General features: G+C 56.1%; 1 protein-coding gene across 1 annotated transcript; it reads left to right on the forward strand.

Moving 5' to 3' along the window:
• Positions 1–1,952: 1,952 nt before the first annotated feature.
• On the forward strand, positions 1,953–25,528 carry AMN (amnion associated transmembrane protein). The gene is made up of 12 exons (XM_075427153.1): positions 1,953–2,007; positions 4,177–4,295; positions 4,411–4,455; positions 15,326–15,413; positions 16,968–17,203; positions 18,741–18,878; positions 18,960–19,068; positions 20,226–20,308; positions 21,262–21,448; positions 22,525–22,699; positions 25,071–25,173; positions 25,418–25,528. Exons 1-12 carry the CDS (start codon positions 1,965–1,967, stop codon positions 25,526–25,528), a joined length of 1,437 nt encoding a protein of 478 aa, XP_075283268.1. The 5' UTR covers positions 1,953–1,964.
• The last annotated feature ends 699 nt before the right edge of the window (positions 25,529–26,227 follow it).

Here is a 26,227-nt window from a genome sequence, read left to right on the forward strand (position 1 = left end):
CCTGTCCTACCCTAACGCTAGAGCGGCGGGAGCGGGGACTGTCCCTCCGCGGGCGGGACTTCACAGGCCCTTTGGTGAATGCAGGGCACACTGGGGGGTTTAGACCTCTGCCTGCTGCTCAGACGAATCCTGGCCCGCTTAAAATCAAACAAGCATCAGCTTTGGTGGGATCAGAGCTGCCAAGCAGCGCCCCAAGGCAGCGGCTGCAAGGTACAAAAGTGAAAAAATAAGGACTTGAGGACAGGGTTTCAGGCTTTCAGGGGCCATGGCGTGTCTCGCTGTACAGGATCCCGTGAGCAATTTCTCCCCTCCCTCCCACCCCTGCCGTGCTGAGGGATGCTGAGGCTGCGGACACGCGTGCACCCTGCCCTTGGCAGACTGCAGTCCTTCCTCCTAGCTGTCACAGCTGAGTATACATGATTTATATTTTTTCCCCCCCTCTATTTAAATAGAGAAGATTTTACTGCAGCCAGCATTCACCCTGAGAGTCCCCCGGGAGAGATTTGTGAGTGGTAATGAGAGCACGGGAGCCTTCCACCTCGAGGACGTCTCTCAGCATCCAGCTCCCTGCGCAGAGAAGTGCTGACTGTGTTTTGGCTGATGCCCAGGCTGAGAGCTGCTGCTCAGGAGCTCTTTCTCTTGCCAATTCATGAGCCATGCTCACGGCACCGGTGGGGACAGAGGTCCAGGCAGGGGCACCTCCATCTTCCTTCGCAGGGCACGGTGCCTTGCCTGGGGCTGCGCTGTGGCAGCCTGAGGGCAGGAACCCTGCTGCTCTTCTCCTGCGCTTGCAGCAGAGGTGGGAGATGGCACTAAGTGGGTGAAGGTTTTGGGAGAAAGGGAGAAGATTTCCAAAGAGTGATGGGTCCCTGGTCCCCACTCCCCTGGCCCTGGTCTATCCAGTTGGAAGCTGGGAAGCAGTGGAAGGATGAAGGGTGCGAGGGGGATGGCCTGTTCCCACTCCTGTGGTCCTAAATCCTCACTGGTGGCAGGTCAGAGCTTCTCGTGCTTTGTGACCCCTCCACTGATGTCGCTTCCAAGCCCTTCTCCAGTCTCCTCTTGGGCTGCTGTATACCCTACTTTCACACATCTTCTGCCCTTGCCCTGCTTGTACCAGCATCAGCCAAAGGGTCCCTGCCAGAGGGGTGCTGAGCCCCCCAGCTCTCCCCATGGCATGGGCCTCTGTCCCCATCCTCATGCTGTCCCCTTCCCAGGAGCTCATTGCTCTCCTCCCATCCTTTTCTGCTCTTAACACACCCTTGTAAAGATGAAGTCCCGGACCTGCATGTAGCATCGCTCCACACTGGGGCAGAGGACAGGGATAGTGGGGTCCTTCCTCCTTCTCCTCCTCCTCCTGCAGCCACATGCGCTGGTGCCGCTGCCAGCTGCCCACTTCAACCCCTGGCAGCCTCAAAAAGAGCGGTGTGGGGCTGTGCCGGCGCTGCTGCAGCGCACACTGGGCACATCAGCTGGTGGCCAAAGTACAATTACAAGTCATGGCCGGGAGCTGCTCTCTTTCAAGGGAGCTAATTGAAAATGCATGGAGATCATTATTAGTAATTGCAAGGTAGCGGGCCTTCTGCAGGGGGGAGCGGAGTGGGACGTGCGCACGGCGCGTTTGTGCTCGCTGCCCTTTAGCGGGACCCAGATGGGTGGTGAGGGCCGGTGAGCCGAGCTGGGAGGACCACCACTCTCTCCCCTCCCCACCTCGCTCCTCAGCGGCTCTCCCAGGCTCCTCATGGAAGCCAAGGAAGTGGGGAGCTTGGGAAAGGAGCTGAGAACAAACCAGCTGCTGGAACTGGGCAAAGTTCTGGTTCGTGCTGGGGTAAAGCTGCCTCCTATACTGGTTTACTCCCTCCTCCCTGCAGCCTCCTCTGGGCTGAGCCCATCACGTGCTGCCATGGAGGGTCCAAGGTCCGACCGGGCAGGGGCCGTGGAGGCGAGGGCTGGCAGCCTGCTGCGCGATGAAGCGCATGTTCCTCCTCCTCGGCATCCTGCAGCTCCTTGGTGAGTATGCCCAGGGCCCGACCGCCATGGCGAGCAGGGCTGGCCGCTGGACGGCTTCCCCGTTTAGGTGTACGGCAGAGCCCTGTTTCGGAGCAGAGCTGGAGGCTCCGTCGCTTCAGGCAGATCTGTAACAACGCAGATGGGAAGAGGCATTTCCAACTGGGCAGCGAGGAGCCAGGGGGCTGGGGATTAGTGCATGGTGCCCGCTGCACCTCTGCGGCTGGGCTGCTCCTGCTCGTGCTTGAAGCCAGCAGCTCTGCACCGCAGGACGTGGTCTCTGCTGAATATGCATGGCGCTTCGATGTTCAAGGACTGCACTTCCCCGGAGACAAGGCTGATGAAATAGCGCGCTGGTGTTTCCACGGGCCGTGGAGGGTGCAGGAATGCACCGGCGCAGCTGCGTGGGGGAAAAGGGCCCCCGAGCCCCCGGGCAGAGGCAATGCCGCGGGCCCAGCCGGGTGGGCACGCAGAGCCATCGCTGCCGCGCGGTGTGGCACGAGCTCACTTGACGCGGCACCACGCAGCCGTGGGAGCGTGAGGCAGGGGGGCCAGCTGAGCCTTTCTGCTGGGGCTTTGACATCTCCGTCCTCCAGCTTCCTGGGACAGCAGGGACGCAGGTCAACCATAGCAGGGATAGAACAACTTGCAATTACCATCTGGGGGCTTTTTCCTTTCTTCAGCTCTTATTTACTCCAAATTAGCAAGGTGTTTGTGCCAAGAACATCACGAGTAGCTGCCTGGGTCCAATTCTCATCACCGTACAGTCCTTTTCCATCTCAGTGGGTTTTAAAATGGATACAGGGCAGGGGAGGTGTTTGCTCTGCCTAAGGGCAGCTGAAAGCCATGGCTTTAGCCCAGCGCAGTTCTGGGGGGCCCCTCTGCTCCCACACAGGCTCCCACCCCTGTTCCTATGTTAGGACTTTCATTCAGGTTAAAAATACATCATTTTCATCTTTTCCCAGATGTAGCTATGTACAGCAAATGGTCTCAGCAGAGCCCCTGGCAGTGTCAGACGGCACAAATTGCGCTCCGGGGCCATCACTGCGTGCTGCTAAAGCCTCCGCAGAGCCTGCGGAGCACGACCGGCCACATCGCTCCCGTCACTCGGATTAGCAGGGCCCAGGCTTTCCGCAGCGCACCTCCCTCCATCGGCCGGACTCATTCAGAGCCCCCTCCCAGCCCAGCATGGGGGTCCTCCCATGGCCCCTCCTGCCCCCTCCATCGCCTCCGAGGCCAGCTCCCATCCACCACCGGATTTCCATCTATTTTGTAGTTTTGTGGGTTTTTTTTCCCTAAAGAAAATATGATCTGTATAAAGAGCAAAGGTTTCTTTATTTTTTTTCCTTTCCTCTTCCCTGTCTCATAACTCACTTGCCCGAAGCCATTTAACTCAGGCTGCTGGAGATTCATCTTCAGCTGAACGTGCATCTCCCAGCCGAGCCTGGGCACTGTCGGGCTGGGAAGCGTGCGACTCCGCCATGCTCGTGCAAACTGAGCAGTTCGGAGTGGAAACCCACCTCTGCCACGGCCCGGCCTCGGCCAGGGGCTCATCGCTGCGGGGACCCGTGGGCAGGACCGCCGCCATCCCGGCAAGCCCCATGGGGAAGACCTCTATTTAGCAACCTGCTGGTACCTCAGGCTGCAGGACACCGTTGAACCCTCACCCTCCAGACCCAGACACCTGAAACCAGCCCATCTTTGGTGCTACATGTCCCTTAGGAAATGCCCTTTCTCCTCTCGCCGTGTCCTGGTGGTCCTGCTGGCTCTGTGACCCTGCTCCACACCTACCGGAAACACCAAAGTCAAGGGGTGTCTGCACATTTGATTAGTCTGAGTGGCAACAAAACCCACCACAATGAATGCTTAGATACCAGGTCTATGTTATTCTTGCTTGCTGCCTGCAGGACTTCCCTGCCTGCTCTCTGCCTGCCAAGTATTTGTCCCTTACTCCTCTCCCTACCTGGGCAAGTAAAAACCATCACCCAGCCAAAAACACCCCCTGTGCAGAGGAGGGCTGTGACTGCTCAACTGGGAACATGCAGGGGCTGCTCTTGCGTGGAAAATCCCCAAATCTGGCCTGAAGAGGCCAAGCCATCCCATAGTGCATCCGGGAGAGGGCTCCCAGTGCCTCCCACAGACTGGGTTACACTGGTTTCCCTGCTTCTCCAGCTGCTGCTGCCGCCGTGTACAAACAGTGGATCCCCAACACCAATTTTGAAACTGCCTCCAACTGGGATAAAGGCAGAGTCCCCTGTGCCAGCGACGTGGTTCATTTTGAGAAGAACAAGGTATTGGACATTTTTATTTTATTTTTATTTTATGTTTTGCATAATGCCATCGGGCATCGGAAAAGCCCTTTAACTGCCGGGGGAAAGCAGGCTTTTATTTTTGCTTTTCTTACAGGTCATCTCAGTCTTCGTCGGGTCTCCCCACGTGCTGAAGGACATGGTAAGGCAGCGTGTGGAGGTGCTGGGAGGGTGGGTGAGGGCAGGGTTGGCGCTGGAGCGCTGCCGGCCGGGTGGCACGTCCCCATATCCCCATGTCCCCTTCTCCGGGGACTTTGACATTCTGCGCCATGGTCCAGCCAGACCGGGGATGCCTCGGCTGGGGCAGGGGACAAGAGTCACAGCAGCCCAGGTCTCTCTGCACCAAGGAGCCAAAAAGCCCATTTCTGGGATTGACTTTTTTCATTAGGGGAGAAAGGGGAGAGCACCCCAAAAGCCACTTTCATTTGGAAGAAATTGATTTTTCTTCCCCAAAGGAAGGGTGAAACTCCTTCCATGGGACTGAGACCTTGGCAGTAGTTTGCTGAGGAACACCAACCCACAGCATTGCCGATGCAGGGCAGGCACTAGCCCTGGGCAGAGGCTAAGTGAAGCTGGCATCAAAATAACTTGAAATGAAAACAAACCATTCTGGGAAATCCCAAAATGTTGCTCCAGAAATTTTCTTTCAAGTGCCGTTTTATATTTTTCTGTGGCATGACTAGCCTGGCTGTGGCAGGATGGGCATGACACCCAACTGAAATGTATGTGTTGGGTGAGATAAGACTGGGGGGGGGTCTCGCCTCAGAGGGGTTTCTCAGCAACCTGGTGTCCCCCCAGAGGAGGACCCCTGCCCAGAGCAGGCTGACAGGCAGCCATGAAAGCACGGGGTCTCGATCCCTACAGTTCAGAGGGTCAAATTTAACAGGGAGGGATTAAAGGGAAGAGCAAACCCGCTGCCCCAGCACGGTGGTGCAGGATGGGTTGCCGGTGACACCCGTACCAGCACTGGGACGGCACAAAAAGGGCTGAATTCCGTTTGCAAAACCTCCTCCCCTGGACAGGATGAGCTTGTGGCCGAGTTTTCTTTCTCGGTTTTAGGGTGGCTTTGCTCTTTTATCGGCCATTAAATCCGAACAAGCCCTTGAAATTTATGTGATGTAATTTGTTCAGGCTGTCTACACCACTAATAGATTTGATGCTTTAATAATGCCGTGCGCCACGTTTAATCCCTCTACAAATATTTGGAGGAGTTACTTTATTTATATGGCATTTTAAATATGAATTTTTCAAGGAAAGAATATACTGGGGAAATATGTACAAACATAATGTAATAAATGATGTGGAATTTACCCAGGGAAGAAAAGAGCAAAATATCACTCCACTAGGTTCTATTTTACTTACAGATGAATGTATAATGTTTCTAAAGTACTTTCATCAGAGGCCCGCAAAGTGCATAATTGCAAGGCAGCGTTATTCGTTACGGCGTGAGCCTTTCACGGCCAAGCTGAAGAGCTGAGCTGGAGCAGCCCTGCGGCTGGCTGGAGGAGAGGGAGGTGCAACACAACCCTTGCACAACTAACGTCATCCGTGGCTGAGCCGCCGTGCCCATCATCTGCCGGCTGCTCGGGTGGATGTCACCCATCGCAGCTGAGCGGTGGGGTCAGGGTGCAGGGGTGGGGGTCAGGGTGGTGGAGTGGCCCCCATCTCATCCCTAGAAAAGGTTCCTGTGGTCCTCGTGGGAGCCCCCAGGGACCCTCTGCTGCCCCAGGGCTTCTCATGCAGGCTCCAGGGTTACAGCGAATGTTGTAGTCCCACCGCTGTGCGGGAGGACAGGAGTGTGCCCTGGCTGCCAAGAAGGCCAATGGAATCCTGGGGTGCATTAAGAGGAGTGTGGCCAGAAGGTCGAGGGAGGTTCTTCTTCCCCTTTACTCTGCCCTAGTGAGGCCCCATCTGGAGTACTGTGTCCAGTTCTGGGCTCCCCACTTCAAGAAAGATGAGGAACTACTGGAGAGAGTCCAGTGGAGGGCTACGAAAGTAATTAGGATGCTGGAGGATCTCTCCTACGAGGAAAGGCTGAGGGAGCTGGGCTTGTTCAGCCTGAAGAAGAGAAGGCTGCGAGGGGACCTTATAAATGCTTATAAATATCTGAAGGGTGGGTGTCAGGAAGATGGGGCCAGACTCTTTTCGGTGGTGCCCAGTGACAGGACAAGGGGCAACGGGCACAAACTGAGGCACAGGAAGTTCTGTCTGAAGATGAGGAAGAACTTCTTCCCTCTGAGGGTGACGGAGCACTGGCATAGGCTGCCCAGGGAGGTGGTGGAGTCTCCTTCTCTGGAGATATTCAAGACCCGCCTGGACACGGTCCTGTGCAGCCTGCTGTAGGTGACCCTGCTTTGGCAGAGGGGTTGGACTAGATGACCCACAGAGGTCCCTTCCAACCCCGACCATTCTGTGTGATTCTGTGAGGGCTGGGGGGACCTAAGAACAAACAAATCCCTCCGGTGAGGGGCTTGCCCCACTGCTGCACTGAATCATGCCACATGTGAGCAACCAAGCTCTTACCAGGCATTAACCGGATGCACTGCTCATGCCTTCCTTCTGAGCATCTCTGCCACAGCAATTCGCAATGAGCTGTCCCAGCAAGTTTCCTAGCATGCTGGTTAATATTTCTTTTTAATTTCAGCTCAGCCACCTCCCTCCTGTGCTCTGCCCTGCTCTGTTGTCACCAGGTGCTAAGGGGACTGCCAAGATTAGGGATGAAAAAGGAATGGAAACCAGCACCTGAGCCTGTCTGCCACTTGTGGGGATGGTGTGCGACTTGGCAGCCGGCTGGTTAGAAAACGAACTGGTCGTGAGGCTTTTTGCAGAGCGGCTGGGCTGCACCTGTTCAGCTGCCGGCCACGCCGCACCGGAGCATTAATCACTTAAATCAGCAGGAATACATTAAGCTTTAGAGTCGCCATGGAGATGCTATACAGTCTTTGGCCAAAAAAAAAAGAGGAGAGAGTTGCTTGCTGTAGTAGCGCAGGAGGAAATTCACGGCCGGGGAAGGGCTGGGCTCACGTTGACTTTCATGAGGAGGGTGCCCGCTGCAGTCGGTGCAGGGGGGGATGCTCCGTGCCCGTGCCCCACCGATGGAGGGGCAGCATGAGACCCTGACTCCTCAGCTGAGTGGAGCAAGACCTGGGGTGCCAAGAAGTCCTTGCCTGCTGCCATCATCGGCCCCCCCCTAGACATTTATATTAAAGGAGATGCTTCTGTCTGGTCAGCCCTCCAGCTGCCCTCCCCATCCGTCCCATGGGGCCACCAGCCGAGTGCCGGGAGCTGCTTTCTCAGGATGAGGTCGGGGCTGCTGTGGTGTGCAGCCCACCTCCCCACTCAGAGGAAACCCATTTATCACCCAGCTGAGTGGTTTTTGGTCTGAAGTTTCAAGTGGGTCCCTACCTCATACACACACAAAATCCAAATCCAGCTTAAGAGTAAGTGATTTTGAAGCACAACCACTGTGATTAAGCTGGATTTGGTAGGTATTTAGCTGCCGAAAGACACAGATCAATATTTAGCTGGCTTTCAGAGGCGCCTGGGAGTAAATCCGCAAAAAAGATGGAGGTGATTAGGGTGGCGGTGCCTGACATGGGTGCTCCAGGGCAAGGTGGGCTTTGGCTTTGCTCATCTCCATGCTGCGGGAGAAGGGCTCCTCTGAGGGGTTTGTACCCTCTGGCTATGGCTGCGCTTCCAAAGGGAGCCAGGCCAGGGCATAGCTGTGGCTGCGAGCCCAGCATTTGCCCCAATAACACCAGCCATGGTGCAGTTTGTGCCCGAGCTGGCCAGCACCGTGCCAAGGTCAGGGGTGGATGATGCCGCTTGCTATTTTTGGGGCAGCAGGAGTCAGGTTTAGCCACGTGGGCAGAGCAGCCTCGCTCAGTCCCCATGGTGCCAGGGCCAGGGCACTGGCTGGGGTGATTCGGCAGCGCCGACGTCCCCTTTCCCGCTCTGCCCCATCACCGAGCCCTGCCAAGGTGGTGGCAGCTGCCCCTACCTCCTCCCTGCCCACCCGGTGAGAGGCCGCAAAGGCTGGGCGAGGGCTAGGAGCGTGTGGGGCACTGGGGTCTAACCAGGGACGTCTCGCCCAGCCTTGTATTTTTAGCTGCCTAATTGCGAGAGCAGAATGTACTCGGCTTTGCTGCAGGATGCTCCTGCTCTGTTGCTGGCAGAGATTGATCTCGAAATGCCAATTGCTCTCCAGGGGCGCCGGCTCTAATGAATTGCCACTGTTTGCGCTCGTCCCAGGCACCGGCGCTCCCTTCCCCCCCTGCTTCCGAAACAGCAGGGTAACAAGATACCCAGAAAAGGGATTATTTTTCCTTCTCCTGAGATGAAGGTGAAAAATTTCATGGGAGTGCATGTGTGTGTGCCAGCACATAATTACAAGCCTGAATCTTGCAGGCTTTTCTCCAGCTGCGTTCCCACTGAATGTTTGCCCTAGGAAAGGAGTGCGGTAAAACAGCCTTTTGCAGTCACCTGCCCGAGTTTATTTGCTCCTTGCAGGCTAGTTTCCGGCAGGAGGAGTTATTAAAGTCTGTGATGAGCGGAGCAGCTTGCCGGCATCCCAGGCTGGAGCGGATGCTGGGGCAGGTCTGGCTGGGCAGCTGCTCTGAGGACCGGCTGCCGTCCCTCGCCACTGGAGATGGCCCCCCTGCCCGCACCTCGAGCCGCTTTCCAGCTCTCTCTGACCTTGTCTGTGGAGGGAAGTCCAGGAATATGAGCTGAACTAACCTGAAGTAGATTTGGCGAAAGAGTTCAAGACTCTGTGTGCCTTCCACATCCATAACTCAAGTGGCTGGTTTACCTGAATGCGTTCCCCAAGGAGCTCCCAACATCCTCGTGTCTGCCATGAACACCCCATTTCTGCACCCTGCTGAGACCTGCTTGGCTCTGCATCTGGAGGTGTGCGCTGTGGGGCTGCAGTCGAATTAATGGCCTTTTTGGGCCTGTTGCTTTTCCACCCTCCCGCCTTTGACTGGGGCCTGCTGGGCGGTTGGGCAGGGTGTGCTGGCCAGCACCTGCGTGGGGTGGCCGGGAGCTGCGGCTCCTTTGTGGGGATGGGCAGGAGCGTGACGTTTCGGGAGCCGGATGTGCTGGGCCGCCCTGTGCCAGGGGATGCGGTGGCAGGTCCAGCTTGGGCAGGGGATGCAGGCAGCCCGCACACCGACGCACAATGTACACGTGACGGGCAGCCATGGCCGGGGAACCGGCTCCCGCGTTAGCGAGAGCGCAGCTGCAGTGCTGCCGAAGGACCCTGCCTTGCAGGAGGGGGAGGCAGGGATGCGGGCAGTGGAGAGCAGCCAAGCGCCTCGTTAGCTTGCAGGGGATGATGCTGAGATGATGACGTCCCACCGGCGCGCTGCTCCTTTGCCCGTGTCCCTGCCTGCTCCAGGGGACGAAAGCAGAGGGGCGAGTTCTTGCTGGGAGCAGAGGAGTGTTGGTGGGCATCTTCTGCCCGCTGCTGAGGGTCCTGTGGAGAAGAGCGCGAGCTTCTGCGACCTGCACTGCACTGCACCAGCCTGCTTGAGTGTGGCTTTCATGGGGGGAAAAAATTTGTTTCTTGCCCATTCTCCTAGAGATGCTAAAGCCCTGCTCCTCACAGGCAGCGTGTGCCCGGGCAGAGACCTCTTTGGGCAGCAAGGTCTGCGTGGAGCAGTGTGTCACCCTCCTCAGCTCACCCAGGGCTGGGGGCGTGGGGTAGCGTGTGTGGCTGGGGGACCGAGGTGGATGGGAGCTTCACCCGGGCAGGAAAGCAAGCGAATGAACCCCCAGTAACAAACCCAAGGAATGCTGTGGCAAATGAGTCGCCGGCCGTGCTCCAAAGCTGTCAAAGGGACTACCCACCTGTGGATGAAACTGGCCCCGTGCCTTTCCGGGGCCTTCAGCCGGCAGCTGGATCCCACCCAAGCACCTGCCTGCTGCCCTGCATGGGCTGCTGCCGCCCAACCGAAGCAGGGCTGGGAGCAGTGATACAGAAACCCTTGAGTGTTAGTGCTTATTGCGGGTTACGGCTCACATCATCTCCGCAGCGGAGAGAGAACCCCCTTGCGTCCCACCCCAGCGATGTGCTTGGATGGGGTGGCAGCCCTAGAGCTGCCCCCATGCTGGGTGCTGGGTGAGGGAGGTCCCCGGGAGCTGTGCGCTGCCCTGATGGGTACCAAGCTGCTCGCTGGTGCACCCGTGGGTGCAGCGCTGTGGGGTCCAGCATGCCCGGGGCATCTCACAGAATCACAGAATAGTAGGGGTTGGAAGGGACCTCTGTGGGTCATCTAGTCCAACCCCCCTGCCGAAGCAGGGTCTTGAATATCTCTAGAGAAGGAGACTCCACAACCTCCCTGGGCAGCCTGTGCCAGTGCTCCATCACCCTCAGAGGGAAGAAGTTCTTCCTCATGTTCAGACGGAACTTCCTGTGCTTCAGTTTGTGCCCATTGCCCCTTGTCCTGTCACTGGGCACCACTGAAAAGAGCTTGGCCCCATCCTCCTGACACCCACCCTTGAGATATTTGTAAGCGTATATTAGGTCCCCTCGCAGCCTTCTCTTCTTCAGGCTGAACAAGCCCAGCTCCCTCAGCCTCTCCTCGTAGGGGAGATGTTCCAGTCCCCTCATCGTCCTTGTAGCCCTCCGCTGGACTCTCTCCAGTAGCTCTTCATCTTTCTTGAACTGGGGAACCCAGAACTGGACACAGTACTCCAGATGGGGCATCACCAGGGCAGAGTAGAGGGGAAGAAGAACCTCCCTCGTCCTGCTGGCCACACTCTTCTTGATGCACCCCAGGATTCCATTGGCTTTCTTGGCAGGAATAAGGTCCTTCTGCTTCACAGCAGGAGTTTCTGAGGCTGGCCCCTGCTGCTACAGCTCTGTGCCCACCAAGACGGTCATGTTGCCCACCCACCACCAGCCATCCCCAAGATGCATGCCACAGGGCAGCACTTCAGAAGTGGCTCGGTCGTCCAGTGGATCTCAGTTCATAAATAATTCACCCTTTCTTTTTTGCTAACAGAAGTTCAGCATCTCAGCTTGCTGCAGAGGACAAATGGAGACTTCGGTTGGGCAGTGGCTTTCTACGTTTGGGTGGTTAGTATAGAAATTGCATATAGGCTGGGCCACTTTCCAAGTACATTTTGAACTGAGCAATGACATGTGCCAAAGGACCAGAGCCAAAAAGCTGGCACTTTCATCTGCTTTCCCTTGCTCCTGCCAACCTGTACTCCAGGGCCATTAATACAGCAAGCTCAGAGTCCCATTAGTCATTTCCCATCCCTGATACTGGTAAATGACTTATCTCCTCGGTCATCGTTATCAAGTGTAACGACAACTGAGACACACTCATCGATTTTCTCATCAAAGTCAGTAAAAAAAAAGAGGAAAGACCCCACACGACTCTCAACCCACAGTCACCACGTTTGCAACCCCAGCGTTGCATCACTAAGATGAAACCCTGCTGCCCCAATGTGCAAGTGAAAACGAAGCTAAGCTCCAAAATACAAAAGAAAAAGCCATCAAAGGCCTGAGAGGTGGCTCTTGAAGCGGGTGGCTTTGAACCAGCCTCCGACACTTGCCGTCTCTGCTCCATTCATGAGCACGGGGCTGAGATGAGTGACAGCAGCAGTGTGACGGGCATGTCACCATCATCAGCACAGGAAAAATGCAGCACTTCTTCTTTGAACCCAGGTGAGCAATGCTCATTTAATTCGCAGCATCAACATATTTGAATTCCTTGCTCAGGAAGGACGGTGCCACCATCCCCATCATGCAATGCCGAGAGGTCCCTTCCAACCCCTACTATTCTGTGATTCTGTGATTCTGTGATTCTGTGACAGGCCTCTTCTTGCACTTCATGTTTGTGGAGATGAGGTGACTCCATCCCCTGGCTTGTGTTATGTCACCTTGCATTTTAATTTCAGGGCTGGTGCTACCAGTGTTTGGGTGGTCCTGGAGGGTGAAGGGTCAGCGGCTGGGACACTGTGTGTGCTGGGGGGGCTCTCATTTTCCTGCCACGCTCACGCTCACGTGGACAGCTTCCTCTGGGCTTGGGAAGTCCAGCCAGCCCGGGGTTTTGGCCTCGGTGGTGGAGGGGGATCTCCAGCGGTAGCTGGAGAAACTGTGTCTTTGCCAGAGAGCCCAGGGTCTCCAGAGCCCTGCACAGATGCTGCAGGCATGGGGCTGGTTTCGCACGAGGTGTTTTCTCCCTCCTCTTCCCGTGGGCAGGACTGATGCTGTGTGCTGCTGACCCTGCATCTGCTCCACACCCTTTCTAGACCCTGCTGACCTGGACCCTCCCAGGCACAGGAGGACCTGGTCTCGGTTGGTCACTGGACCAGCATTTGCGCATCTGTGTGCACACGCGTGTGTGTACCTCCAACCCGCCGAGCCCCCCTCATCGCTGCTCTCCCCTCACGGAACTCAGCCAGGCTGTGTGAACGCTTACCAGGTTTTCCTTGCCTTGCTTTGTGCAGAAAGCGTGCACAAAACTCTCTTGCATGAGTGATGCAGCTTACAAATATAGGCACACATTTGTCCAAGTGCATCTCCCCCAAGCTAATTTGTAGAGATCTGAATGAACAAGCCCCTGGACAGCAAACCTCATTGTGTCCTGCACAGCCACCGCAGGGCATTTGGGAAGCTGCGACCCACAGACGTAGTCGAAGTGTTTGTTAACTCTGTAGGGGAAAGAGCTGCCGGTCAGGCAGGGGTCAGAGCAGGGACTTCCCAACCTGGTAGTCTTGAGCCAGCTACAACACTCACAAACGCCAGCTTGTGCAGCCTGGGAAAGCAAACAGAGAGCAGCCAGCCATGGGCTTGTGGTGTCACCCATCCCTGTCACCAGCAGCTGCTGTCTGGTTTTAGTTGCTCCACCCAGAGGTCTCTGCAGCTATGGGCCCGAGTACCCACAGGCAACTGCTGTGAAGAGCTGGTACCCTGTGTTGGTGAAACGACCATCTGCACCCCATCCAAAGCCCCACGCTGAGCAGCTCAGCTGGACCCCAGCAGCCGGCTGGCCCCCCTCCCTGCTCAACCCCGTCCTACACCGCGGGCTGCAGGGTGGCAACCTGCAAAGCGGGCAAGCGGCAGCGGCGAGGGGCTCCAGCCTGAGATGGCCCAGCGGGCTTGGAAGAAGGGACTTGGCCAGCAGCACTGGCAGCACCTGCCCTGAGTACTGGTGGTAGATGAATGGCCCAAAGTGTCCCACTGCCCATTCCTGCGTAGGCTCACAGGAAAACAAACCAGTGCATTTCTGAAGTGAGGCATCATGTGTAAGAAGCTGGTAGCATAGACCTTGCCCAGCTCAAAGGAGGCCAAGTCCTGAGCCTCATAACGTTATCAGACATGGCTTTTATATCTCCAGCTAAAGGGCACATTGCCATTCTTATCCTGGCAGACCTTTCAGCCTCTTTCAGTGCTTCAGTATTGGAAAAATTTGCTTTACTCTAGAGTAATAGAAATTCAGAGGATGTGATGGCGTGGTTTCCAGTTAGGCACTACACATGCCATGGTCTCATGGCATAGCATCCATAGGCAAAGGCTTCTTCCTTGCCAGTGGGGAGACTCCATACCCTCAGGGCAGATGTTGCCCAGACCTCAGATGTTCACCTCTTTACCCCCTCTTCTCCAGCCCAGCGTATGACATTGCTGGACCTGAAGTAGGGGATGCACAGGAGCACTGCAACGCTCTCCTCAGTGGCAGCCACCCTCTGCTCTCCACCCTGGCTTCTCACGCTTCCTGAGCCAAGAGGAGGACCTGGCTTATGGCCTTCAAAGCACCACACCACCAAGGACCTGAAGTTCTAAACAGCTGCCTACAGCATGGGGCTGAGGAGCTCTTTGCCATGTCCATCCTCTGCCCCAAGGCAGTCCCTGTGTGGGACAGATCATCCTCAGGCAAGACTGTCCCAAGGACAGAGAGCTATCACAGCCACCCACAGCAGTCGTTTATAAGTCTTGCTTTCTCCAGCCTACATACCTATTTAAAGACCAGTTAAATAGATGAAACCTTAAAATCCCTGCTTCTGCCTGAGCACAGGACCCAGTGCATCGGCATAACACAGTCCTGGAGGGCTTCCAACTGCTATCTGGAGATGATGCTAAAACCCTGGCTGGGCCGAGAATGAATCCTTGAACACCACTCACTCCTTGACATGTGAAAATACTGGGGGAAGCCCTGACTTTCCCTGTAGCAATTTTTAAGCAGAACCTAAGACGGGCTGGGCTGAATAACCCGTGTGCTGTGAACAAGTCGCCTGACTCAGGTGTTTGCCAGGGCCTGTCCTGGAGTCAGACGACTGGTGACCTGGGTGTCCACAGCTCCTTGCTGAAAGGGTCCCCATGGCAGAGCTGCGCCTGTTGAGGTTCATCCTCAAGCCCTGGAGCACAAGTCTGACAGGGCTGAAGCCAGGCAAGCGTTGTGACCCCGACTACCTGCCGGTGATGCCCTACCCAACAAGAAGAGGGTCTAGATATGGCAAGCTGTGCCAAATGCTGCTGTGTGCCTTCCTTAGCTCGTGCTGAGTGCAAGTCCACTAGCTGACACCTCATCAAGCGTGGCTTGGGCCCCTAAGCTGTTTTTCTGTGGGGCAAGTGCAGTCCCTGGAGGCAGGATCACATTAAGCAAGGGAACCTCTGGGCAGTTGCAGAGTAAGGTTGGGTTTTTCACGGCATGCTAATGTATAGAGCCATTCCTGTGCTGGTGGGAGTGGGTGTGTGAGAGGAGGCAGGAGCTGTCAAAAAAGCTCATTTTGCTTTTTCCTTGTTCTTTCTTCTCTGAACGCTTCATGCTTTTCTGTGTTACTGGAAGTTGATGTCAAAATGCCTCTCCCCATCTGTAAAAATGGGAGCTGATACTTTCCCATTAACGTGGGGCATGGCGAGGGTAACTCCTAATGACTGTAAAGTGCCTCGGAGACAGCAAGTGTAATAGGCAGCCTAATAATTAGCACTGTTATTTGATTACAAGCCTGAGTGGCTGGCAGTGGGACCGCACAGTAATACTCTGACTCCCTTCGTCTAGTACCTGCCCCTGAACGGAGAATTCGTGCTGGCGTCTGGTGCGGGATTCGCAGCTTTCAATGGCAGCTGGGATCCAGGCTGTGACTCAGGTATTTTGTGCCCAGACCGGTCATTCCATCAGCCCGTGATTAATCATACAAATTCAGCCCAAACACTTCTACAAAGGCCTTTGCTGTCCCACCTCGGAGCAAAGTGAATCACTCCGCTTTTAATACCTTCCTTTTCTTTGATGACCTCCCTCACATCAGATCTTTTTTTCCTGCTAGATCACCTGTCTTCTAAAAAAGTAATTATAGAAGGGAAGCCTTTGAAGTTGCAGCAGAGAGGCAAATATTGTTTGTATTTTACCCTGCTATTAAGCATGCAGCCACATCAAAGCCCTCATTTTCTTTGCCATGGTATTTCTAAAGAAAACTGGTTAGGGATTACACACCGGTGAGCTGAGCCGCAGCCATCGCGGCGAGCTGGCCTTTGGCCCGATGTGCACAGGCATTTCTGCGCCAGCGCATCCTTCCCTCCCCTCTCAGCCTCCAGCCCAGGTTTGCCGTGACTGAGGCCGGAGGTTCGTTTCATCGGTGCCTGTTATTAGTCTGAGAGCTGTTTGCTCGGGAGATGTATTTTTGGTATTTAAGAGCTACCTAATGCTTTCAGTGGCACGTAACATTTTAGTTCGGCCCCGGGAAAGGGCGAGTCCAGGCAGCGCGCCTGTGCCTGAGCTCTGACTGGCAAAAAAAAGACAAAAGAGAGAAAAAGCCCCAATGGGTCAGCCCGGAGGAAGGATGGTAGCATCAGGCTGTTTGGAGCTGCTCCAAAATCCTCCAACCCCATCATTTTTCCCCTTTGGGACTGTGTGCCCCCCATTAGGGATGCTCTGGCAGCTGTGCTTTGCACTGGGCTTTTCCTTCTGACCACAAGCTGCTCCCCTGAAGTCAACAGGCGTTTCTGGGGCAACTTTCACAAGTGGATTTTTTTAAAGCATTTTTTTCAAATGAGTGCAAATAATTCAGTCAATAAACGCCTGCATGCCAGCTGAACAGGTGAAGATTCAGCTATCGGGGAAGGGTGAGAAGGAAGCAGGGCACTGTGTGATGATGCTGACTGTGACCAGCAGGGAAATGCTTAATGGCTAAATAATTAGTAGTTAAATTAGGCACTGGTTTTGGGGTTACCTGCTGCAAGGAACAGGGCCAGTGATGTTTCTGCAGGCTTGCCAGGCTTCTTGGAAGCTGGGACATGAATTGTCGTACCCATTTTTATCTGCTTCAGCTGTTATTCAGCATTTGGGCAGCCGTTTTCCTCCCTAACCCTAACGGTGAGCTTTAAAGAAGTGGGGGAAAAATGTCCTGTGGGATCTGGGGCTGGATGCCTGCAGCCAGAAGTGGGGTCCAGGATGAGCTGTCGAGACCCCAGCCCTGAGCACTGGAAAGATTTGCCAAGTGCCGGAGAGCTTTGCCGAGCTCCAGGAGGTGTCTGCAGCGGCTGCCTGGGAGGGTGATGCCACGGCCAGCCCTCAGCTCCCTGCCCGTGGGGTGAGCTCTCCCGCTTCGGGCCAGACAGTGCCTGGTTCGACCAACACAGAAACATCCACTGGGGCTGCGGATTTGGGTCCGGGTCGTGGTCAGCCTCTCCTGCTGCTTTTCCAGATGTGACAGTGAGGTTTGCGGACGCCGAGCACTATTCGTGGTTCGACCCCTCGCTGTGGCAGGCCATGAACCCCGGCAGGGAGCTCGAACCAAGCGGGCGCATCTTTTCTGTGGATGAGGAACGTGTCCCATGCCGCTACGACGATGTTATCTTCCAGCCCGAAACCTCCTTCCGGGTAAACGTTGACTCATCGCAGCAAGTGATTCATCTCCGCAGCATCTCACTCATGGGCCAGGTAAGGCGAAGATGATGAGAAACTGGCTCGACGACTCCTTGCCACAGCCCGAAGTAGGTCAGGAGAGGAGGGACCAGCCGGGGATGGAGGAGCTCCGTGGGGAGATCGGGCACTCCCACGGTGCTGCAGCTTCATGGGCTGCTGCTGCTGTGGATGGTCTTGAGGATTTTTTTTTCCTCTACCAGTTCATTTTTGCCTCCCTCCCTGCGGCGTGGGAGCACAGGCCGTCTCTGTAGTCACACTCAAAAACAAAAAGGCCAACGTGAACAGGTCAAACTAGCAGCAAATGGCATCTTCTCCGGCACCCAGGGGCTGCCCCCTTCACAGCCACGTGTCTGCAACCGCCTGCTCATGGACCCTGTGGGGACACTTCCCTCCCACCCCCAACCCTAACGTGTCCCATGGCCCGGCGATCGCCTCCCAGCTTTGATTCAGTACTGCTCTTGAATCGATTGGAGGGACAATTATAGAAACGCTGGCAGCCTGCTGTGCTGCAGCCCTGGAATCAGGCACACGACGAGCCCCATCCCTCGCCAGTCGGAGGAGCGAAAGATCAGAGGTGCTGCAGCAGGAAGCACAGGCTCCTTCCAGGAGTGGGAGAGGTGGCAGACATCAGTTATTTATTATTTCTACCACTGTGCTGCCTGGGATCTGGCATTTTGGGGCCAAGCATTGGGTAACCGGTTTTTGAGTAATAACCGCCGTTGATATCCAGGCGGGTGAAGCAAGCAAGTCTGGACAAGGCAGGACCCCGATGGAGCCTACCTAGGGCACATGTAGCCCCAGGAATGCAGAGGTGGGAGGTCCTGGATGCTCAGGGCGATGCCTGGGGACTACCCCACAGCACATCATTGTCCCCAGATCCACCCCCCAGGGACTGTCTGTGCCCCGGGGCAGGGGCTGCTGCTGAGCAATGTGATGGAAAGACAAGGTGCTAGTTATTTTCGTGATTAAAGCATATTTCCTAAAAAATGTCCTTATAAGCTACTTTGCCCTTTGTAGCCAGCCTGCTCCTTGCAGGTATTTTCACCCCAGGGCCTGAGAAATCCTCCTGCTATGCCAGGGCATGGAGAAGCCTTCTACGGAAGGCAACGGGTGAGCGACTTGGTATCGGCTTGGTAGGACGAGGCTGGTCTGTCCAGCTCAGCCTTGGCTAGTGCTGAGCCCACGGAAATGCTTCCTGGATTGAAGGAAACCACCTCAGATCCAACCCCTTCCTCCCAGATTTAAAAGCTGATACATTGAATTGTCTGGTCCAGCAGTCAGAGGGAAAACAATAAGAAAAAAAGCCCAGCCACTTCATGATTTGTCTACGGTCCTTTTTTGTTGTTTTAAATTAGAAAAAGCTTTTCTGTTGGCCCCGTGGAAAAGCCCAGATGAGTGTATTGGCAGGATTTTCCCGCTGCACTCACCGCCTGTGGTGGGGCTGGCCGTCAGACGTGGCACTGGCCGTCTGGGTGGCACGGCCGGGCGCTCAGGGACACCGCTGGGACCTGTCTGGGGATGCTCACCTGATTTGCTGCTCTTCCCCGTGCAGGAGTTCAGCAGCCCCGAGGCCTGGGCCACGTACCTGCAGGGTCTCTCTGCCCCGCTGCAGTTCCACGGCAATGGCACTCTCCAGGTGATGGGCACCGGCTGTGCCGACAAGTCTGGCTGTGCCTGCGGGAATACCCCGGTGAGTCCCCCTGGTGCTGTTTTGGGGGGTGCCGCTGCAGTCTGCAGGGCTAGGGACTGACGCTGCCCTGCTCTCCTTTAGGACGGCCACCGCATCTGCGCAGCCCTGCTGAGGACATCGGGGGGGCAGTGCCCAACGCCAACGTGCCGGAGCCCGTTGCAGCCCCTCGGCCACTGCTGCGGGGTCTGCGGTGAGTGGGGGGCACGGCCCTTTTCCCCCTCCCCGTCGTGCTGGCTGCCCCAGACCCTTCCCCTGGCTCCCCAGGGGAAAGCCGGGTGCGGGGGGTGCTGCCGGTCGTGGGCTGAAGCTTCACTGTATCACTGCTCCCAAGGGTCCCATCCGCATCCCATGTGCCACCCTCCCAGGGCACGGCATCTCTCTGAAGCATCACGCTGGCTTTTGGGAGCCTGTTCTGAGCTGCAGCCCTTTGTCCCTGCCTCTAGTTTATCCTGTCAGGATGTCACAGCTCGTCAAGCTAATAGGGCTCTGCTGAGTTTATGCAGCGGAAAGCACTCGGAGGAAATTCACCCTTTTCACCATAATGTCAGCTTTCCAACAGCAAGTTTGTTTCATTTCATTTAGAATAAAAACATGCAGATTGACAACATTCCCTGTGCAATGGGCGCTTCTCCACTGCTCTGCCGGGAAGGTTGCTGAGGGGAATTTCTCATGCACAGCTGTACCTAGGTATTTGGTACATCATACTGGGTAGACCATACCAAATTCATTAAAACGGCACCATAGGTTTCTCCGACCTGCTCCTAAAAGCAGAGCCCCTTAAAGCCTTTAGGAGAATTTCATATTTCAACAAATGCCTACTTGCATTTTTCCCAAGGAAAATATCTGACCCAAGGAATGCACTACAGCGGTCCGGGGAGTGCAGGTGTCCCCTCCTCTCTGCCATCCCTCCAAAGCCAGGGCAGTGTTGCTCAGTCACAGCCTTGCAGCCCCAAAACCCAGGTACATGCAGAGCTTCCCGGGCGGATAAGCAAGAGAAGGCTTTCCCGGGGAAACTTTTCTCTGGAATGTGGTGGAAATCAAAAGCCTTTCACCAGACTCAGTGGATAAAAAGACCAGTAAGGCAGGGAGAGGTTTCTAGGGGCAGGGCTGCGGAGATGCCTCTCCTCAGTCCAGCCAGACCAGTCATAAAATCATAGAATCATTATGGTTGGAAAAGACCTCTAAGATCATCAAGTCCAACTGTCAACCCAACACCACCATGCCTGCTAAACCATGTCCTGAGTTGCACAGAGGTACTGGAGGGTCTCCAGCAGCTTTTCTGGCAGTTGGAGTCGTGCTGCTGCGGCATGGCTGACAATGTCGTGTCTGTCTGGTTTTGGACTCCAGGAGCCACCATTAGCCTGGATTTCACTCCTGATTTTGACCTGCAGAAGTATCAGGACAGATTGGTCCAAGACTTGCTGAGCCAGGTATGTCAGCCTGCTGTATCAGTAGGGTCTAATGAACCCGTAAGTCACCGGCCAGGTCTGCTGGCGGCTCGATGCTGGTGGGGCTGTCTGAGGGCATGCAGTCCCAGTGATGTGGGGGGTTCAGCCTCTCCCCCCCCCACCCTGCAGGGTTCACCCCCCACATTTGGCTTCTTGGATGTGCCAGCTTGGTGCGGGGGCTGGCGCAGCTTGCTCCCCACCACAGCCGGCGTGCAGATGGGGAAGGATGCGGGGGGGGGCTTTCTGGAGACCCTGGTCTAGAAAACACGGGAGGTCAGCCAGGAGGTCAGGTTGAGGTAACACGGGAGTGCAGCCCATGCGGCTGGGATCATGCAAACCTGCTGCAGCACATCCCGTGGGCACTGGGAGATCATTCCGAATGCCGGGCTGCATTTTATTCCCCAGTAGGCAAGCACTGGGTGGGTACCCAGCACTAGTCAGCACTCCGATGCATGCTCTGCAAGGCATCACTCCACGCAGCTGCTTGTCAGGCACAGCGTGACATCCCTCCTCCTGGCTGGGAGCAGCTGGGGGGGAGGCGTGCTCCGAGCTACACCGGGAGGATCGATGTCAGAGTATGGCTCTATTGATCCCCAGCTGAAAGCCTGCTGCCTGCCCTCCTCGCAGCCCTGCACATCTTAATTCAGCATTTAATGGGTGTGCTACGCAAAATTGCTTTCCTGGGATGCTCGCCTCCCTGGGGGTATGCTGCGTGCTGGGTGCTGGTCACATCTTGGAAGGGAGGGGAGATACGAACCTCTCATCTGGGGAACCCAACGGCACTGCGGTAACAGGGACGGCAGCTCCGTGATGGGGCTCACGTGAAGATTTATAGGTGGGCCTTGCTGGTGCATCTGTCGTGGCTGTCTATAGAGGTGACTAATTTCTGCCTACCGCTCTCATGGGCTTTGCGTGCTGCCTTGTGTTTTGAAAAGCCCAGGTACGCCAGCGTGCGGATGGCCATATCCAAGGTGCACAAAGCGCAGACCTTCCTGGGAGTGATACCCCGAAGCTCCACTCCCCTCATCCAAATCGTACTGATGGATGATGGAGCGGGAGAGCAGACTGGCACGACTGCAGAGCAGCTGGCTTCAGATATCATGGAGGACATAGCTCAGCACGGTAATGACACCGTCCTCCTCGGTGGGTCCTCTGTGGGTGCTCCTGAAGCCACGTCTGTCCAGAGCTCCTTGTCCCCTGTCAGCAACCCACATGGCAGCCCCGCATTTCTTTGCTTTCACCAGCAGCTTGCTGTGACGGGGATCACGCAGGAATGAAGCGGCAGCTTCGCTGAAGCTCCCTGGGTTTGAAAACTGCTAAGTTCCTTGAACTCATCAGTCTGGTCCAGCACACCTCTAAGCCTTCCTAACACACAGAGTTTGTGCTTCTAATGTAGTGAACTTTGGTCACCCAGAAGTTTAACAGGTTTAGTTGCAGCAGGGCAGTGGTGTGAGTAGAGCAGCAATTATCAGGGTCGGCAGGGACCTCTGGAGACCATCTGTCCCCTTACAAAAGCGGGTTGCCCAGGGCTGCATCCAATTGCATTTTGAATCTCTCCAAGGATGGAGACTCCACAACATCTCCAGGCAACCTGTCCCCATGGCTGACCACCTTTGTGGTAAAACAGAAACAGTTTTTTCCTGTGTTTAAGCTTAATTTACTGTATTTCAATAAGAGCCCGTTACCTCTTGAGCTGTCACCGGCCACCACTGAGAAGAGCCTGGCTCGGCACTCCAGCTGTGTCTCGCCAGGGCAGAGCAGAGGGGAAGGGTCACCTCCCTTGATCTGCTGGCAGCCTTCCTCCTCATGCAGCCCAGGACACCTTTGTCCTTCCATGCCATGTCTGGCCATGGTCAGCTTGGTGCCCACCAGGCCTCCCAGGTCCATCGCTGCAGAGCCGCTTTCCAACCAAAGCGCCGTGGGTGAAGGCAGCCGTGTAAGCTGGCAGATGCTGACGAGCGTGCAGGTCGTAGCCGGGGGGACCTGGTGTGTGTTGTGTGGGTAGCAGACCCACGAGGGCTTGTCCCAGCTGAGTCCATCCAGCTGTTTATCTCACCTCCTGTCCCTGGGGAAAGGTGGTCAAGCAGGAGAGCAGTGCCAGACCCAGCTGCAGGCTGCCTCTGCCCTGTGCATGAGTGGGTGCGGGGATGTGTCACCCTGTCCAGTCCTGACCCCTCTTTCTTCCTGCCCTTTCCCAGGTGAAGCACTTGGCATTTCAAGTGGCAAAATGGAGGTGGCCAGCGGCAGCACTTTCACTGAGCAAGTGGAGAGCCACACATTGAGGAGGATCACGGTGGGGATGGTCTTGGGGCTGCTCTTCAGTCTCCTGTTTCTTGGAGGGATCTTCTTTCTCTACAGAAAGCGAAAGCTAAGGTAGGGATGGGGCTTCTGCTGGCAGAGTATTGCCAGGCTTCTCCTGCATGGGGACAGCTGTCACCCAGGCTGTCCTCCCAGCTAGCCTGGTGGCACAGGGGCATGCGGTGCTGCCCAGAACTCCCACAGCGGGGGCATGGCCAGGCACTCTGCTGTACCCAGCATTACTGGTTCATAGAATCACAGAATCGTTTGAGTTGCAAGGGACCTTTGAAGATTGTCTAGTCCAACCCCCTGCCATGGGCAGGGACCCCTTCCACTAGACGAGGTTGCTCAAAGCCCCATCCAGCCTGGCCTTGAACACTGCCAGTGATGGGACAGCCACAACTTCTCTGGGAAACCTGTTCCAGTGTCTCACCACCCTCACACTGAAGAAATTGTTCCTTGTATCTAATCTAAATCTACCCTCTTCTTTTAAAACCGTTGCCCTTGTTGTTCCTCCCAGTTTCTTGGAGGTGAGGTGGCTAAAAGGCACCTCTGTACTCTTGGCCTTGTACCTGGCTGGGAGGACTCGCTCCTTGGTGCCATGTGGCACGGTGTGCTCTGGCAGGAGTGGGGCTGCTGGGGCTCGGCTGGAGCTCTGCACAGCCTGGCCGTGCTGCCTGGGGACATCTCCTGTTCCTTCTGACTGTTAATTTGTAGTCCTGCTTGAGGATGGAGGACTGAAACTGCCAGCTGCTAAATAGAAATCCACCAAAAATAATTCAAAGCACTCGTCCCACAGCTCCGTGGCCATGATATGGAGTGACGGCACCCGGCAGCAAACACCGCTTCTGGTGCGTTCGTTGTTCGCACTGCGTGGAGAGTGGTGTGCAGGTCCAGGGGAGGGATAGTGGGGTGCACGGCACCTGGCCTCGCTGCAGCTGGGAGCTGGTCAGAAGCACCCTTCTCTGTCACCCTTTCCCCTCGCAGCTTGGAGACAGGCTCTGGCAGGGAATTGGGCATCCCAGCAGTGCCCACAGCAGGTGCTCAGGGCACCCACCTCTGCTCTGCGCTCATGCACCCACCTTCCCAGGGAAGATTTTGCAGGGTTTATTGGCAGATGTCTTTGTGCATGAGGCCATCCGCTGAGCTGCTACGGCTCATCTCACCCACCCGACTGTGGGCAACCAGGATGGACCCTACGTGTTTTATAACCAGGGCCAGGAATTGCTTAAATTTGCACAGGCAAAGCGCAGTGATGTCTGCCAGGGGATGCTGAGCTCCCCAGTGCTCGGGCTCGCCGTGTCACAGGCTCACCAGCCAGATTGTTCCTTCCCTCTGGGTTCCTCTGCTGGGGTTTTCTTGCCGCACAGCAGCGGCCATGGCCAGAGATGCTTGCCCTGCCGCCCGGCACGTGCTGACGTGACATTTCCTAGCAATAAACCCACGCCTTCATTTAATTTCTAAATAAAACTCCCAGTCCTATAATTGCTACTTGATGATTTATCTTCCACTGACACTTCTTTGGATGCCGGACAGGCCTTTGAAACTGGCTCTGTCAGCAGCGGGAGGGAAGTTTGCGTAGCTACAGGAGACAGAGCTGAACCTGAGCCCGGGCCACGTCCCCAGCCGACCCGCTCCTGCTGTGTGTCCCTGGGTGGCTCCAGGGCAGGTGGCCTTGCGGGCAGTGCTGCCGAGCATCGTGAAGTCTTCCGACACCGGCAGCGATGCTGCTAATTAGGCAGGCAGGTCTGCAAACAGAGTCTGCCTCCACGCAGCAGAGCCATCCTGACCACCCGCAGACCAGTGAACTCAGCTGGTTTCCAGTGCAGCAGGCCTGGCACAGCCTCCCTGCAGACAGCACAGCTCCTCCGGGTGCCTGTGCGGAGCCTGTGCCACGGTGGTCACAGTGTCTGAGCATCGACCGGCTCTCAGGACCTGCGGTGACGCATGCGGACCCGCTGCTGAGCCCACCCACGCCAGGTGCCTGGTGCAGAGGATGGCGCTCGGTGGCTGGGACCCTTAGGATACGTGTAATAAAGAAAATAATAAAAGTGGTGATGGTGATTAAGACGATGAAGCGATAACATGATAAAAGTAGTGATAAAAGTAATTAGTGCTTGTAGAGATTGCAGTGGGAACAGGTGTCAGCGCTGTGGCAATACATTTCAGGCCACGGGAGGGAGACTGGTGGCTCCAACGCAAAGCCTGTGCTAGGGTTGTCTGCCTCTGACAAACTCTCCCCTCCAGGATGCAGGTCCCAGCCCTCGAGGCTTGATGGTTTCTGCTGGGCTTTTCCCTGGGAAAGGGTACAATGTCCCGGTTCAAAGACAGCCTGCAGCTTTTCCCCTGTGTTTTCCTATCCACCTCTTGAAGACGGCAGGGTTGTGGCTGGGGAGCTGCTGGGGCGGGTGGGATGCGGGTGGGTGATGCCCCGGTCTCTCCCCAGGCTGCCCGCCCTGCATCCCTCCTGGCCCTGGGACAGAATGGAGGACCCAGTGTCCCCCATGCCAGCCGGTGACAAAGGCTTCGACAACCCCATGTTCGACGTGGTGAGTCCCGGGGACACGGGGGGTGGCTCGGGGCCATGGGCAGGAGGTGGCAGGGCCCCAGCCGGGACCCTCTCCAGAGCAATGCACCCGGCAGGGCTTCTCCTTTCCCCAGGCCAGAAGGGGGTTTGGGGACGGTCCCGTCCTCCCGCAGGTCACCAGCTCCTCGGCTGCCACGGGGACTCAGCGCTGCGTGGGTTTTGCTTCCCTTCTTCATCGGTTGCTTTTCCCTCCCTCACCGCTGCAGGAGCCACCAAGCACTGACCCTGGGGAGAAGGTGTCACAGGAGACGGCTCCCAAAGACCACCAGATCTTCTACCTCAACCCTCTGTACAATGCAAGCGAGACGGAGATCTGACAACACAGCCTCGTGCCGGGGGCAGCCGCCACCTCCCTGGGGACACCACCACCTCTCCAGCCCTCACAGCCCCTCACATCACTCCTGGTGGGATCTAAGCCACAAGCAAGCAGATCCCACCTGAATAAAAGTGTCCGTGCGGCGAAGGAAACCACAGCACACCTTCGCCGTTTGGGCTCAGCCACGCAAGCACGGCCTCCCTGGTGTTGCTTCTGGTTTTTTAAGGTGTATTTTGTATGTATCAGTACTTTTTAGACAGTTCAACATTGAGATTTGGCTCTCAGGTGATACCTGGGGAACTTGGGGTCGCATTCAGTACCCCGCACCATGCTGGGTTTGCCTGGGGCACACAGAAGGCTGAAGGACACATCTCTGTATGGGTGATGGAAATTCGGTGCTCAAAGGCTTGGACCCATTAGTTGTGTATAAAAGGAGAGTATTTTGCTTTCCAGCAGCTTGCTCGGTGGATCTCTGCATGGGCTCCTCTGTTCCTCCTTTTGAGGACCTCGTTCCCATCCCCTGGGCACTGGCACAGGGCTCCATCCTGAGCAGACCTTTCACACCCCTTCCCCTCCATGGAGCCACCTGAGCTTGCTCCCTCCCCCGGCACCCAGGCTGATGGTTGCAAGACCCTCTTGCACCTCCCTGGGGATTGATCATGTTATTTCCTGCAGTGAGAGAGCGGGAAAGAGGTTCCGT

This window comes from Opisthocomus hoazin, chromosome 7 (genome assembly GCF_030867145.1).
Source record: "Opisthocomus hoazin isolate bOpiHoa1 chromosome 7, bOpiHoa1.hap1, whole genome shotgun sequence".
NCBI lineage: Eukaryota > Metazoa > Chordata > Aves > Opisthocomiformes > Opisthocomidae > Opisthocomus > Opisthocomus hoazin.

Coding starts and splice junctions, on each gene's coding strand:
- AMN (XM_075427153.1), top strand. CDS start 1,965: ATGAAGCGCATGTTCCTCCTCCTCGGCATCCTGCAGCTCCTTG. Junction 19,069..20,225: donor CCACTGCTGCGGGGTCTGCG/GTGAGTGGGGGG, acceptor TTTGGACTCCAG/GAGCCACCATTAGCCTGGAT. Junction 20,309..21,261: donor TCCAAGACTTGCTGAGCCAG/GTATGTCAGCCT, acceptor TGTTTTGAAAAG/CCCAGGTACGCCAGCGTGCG.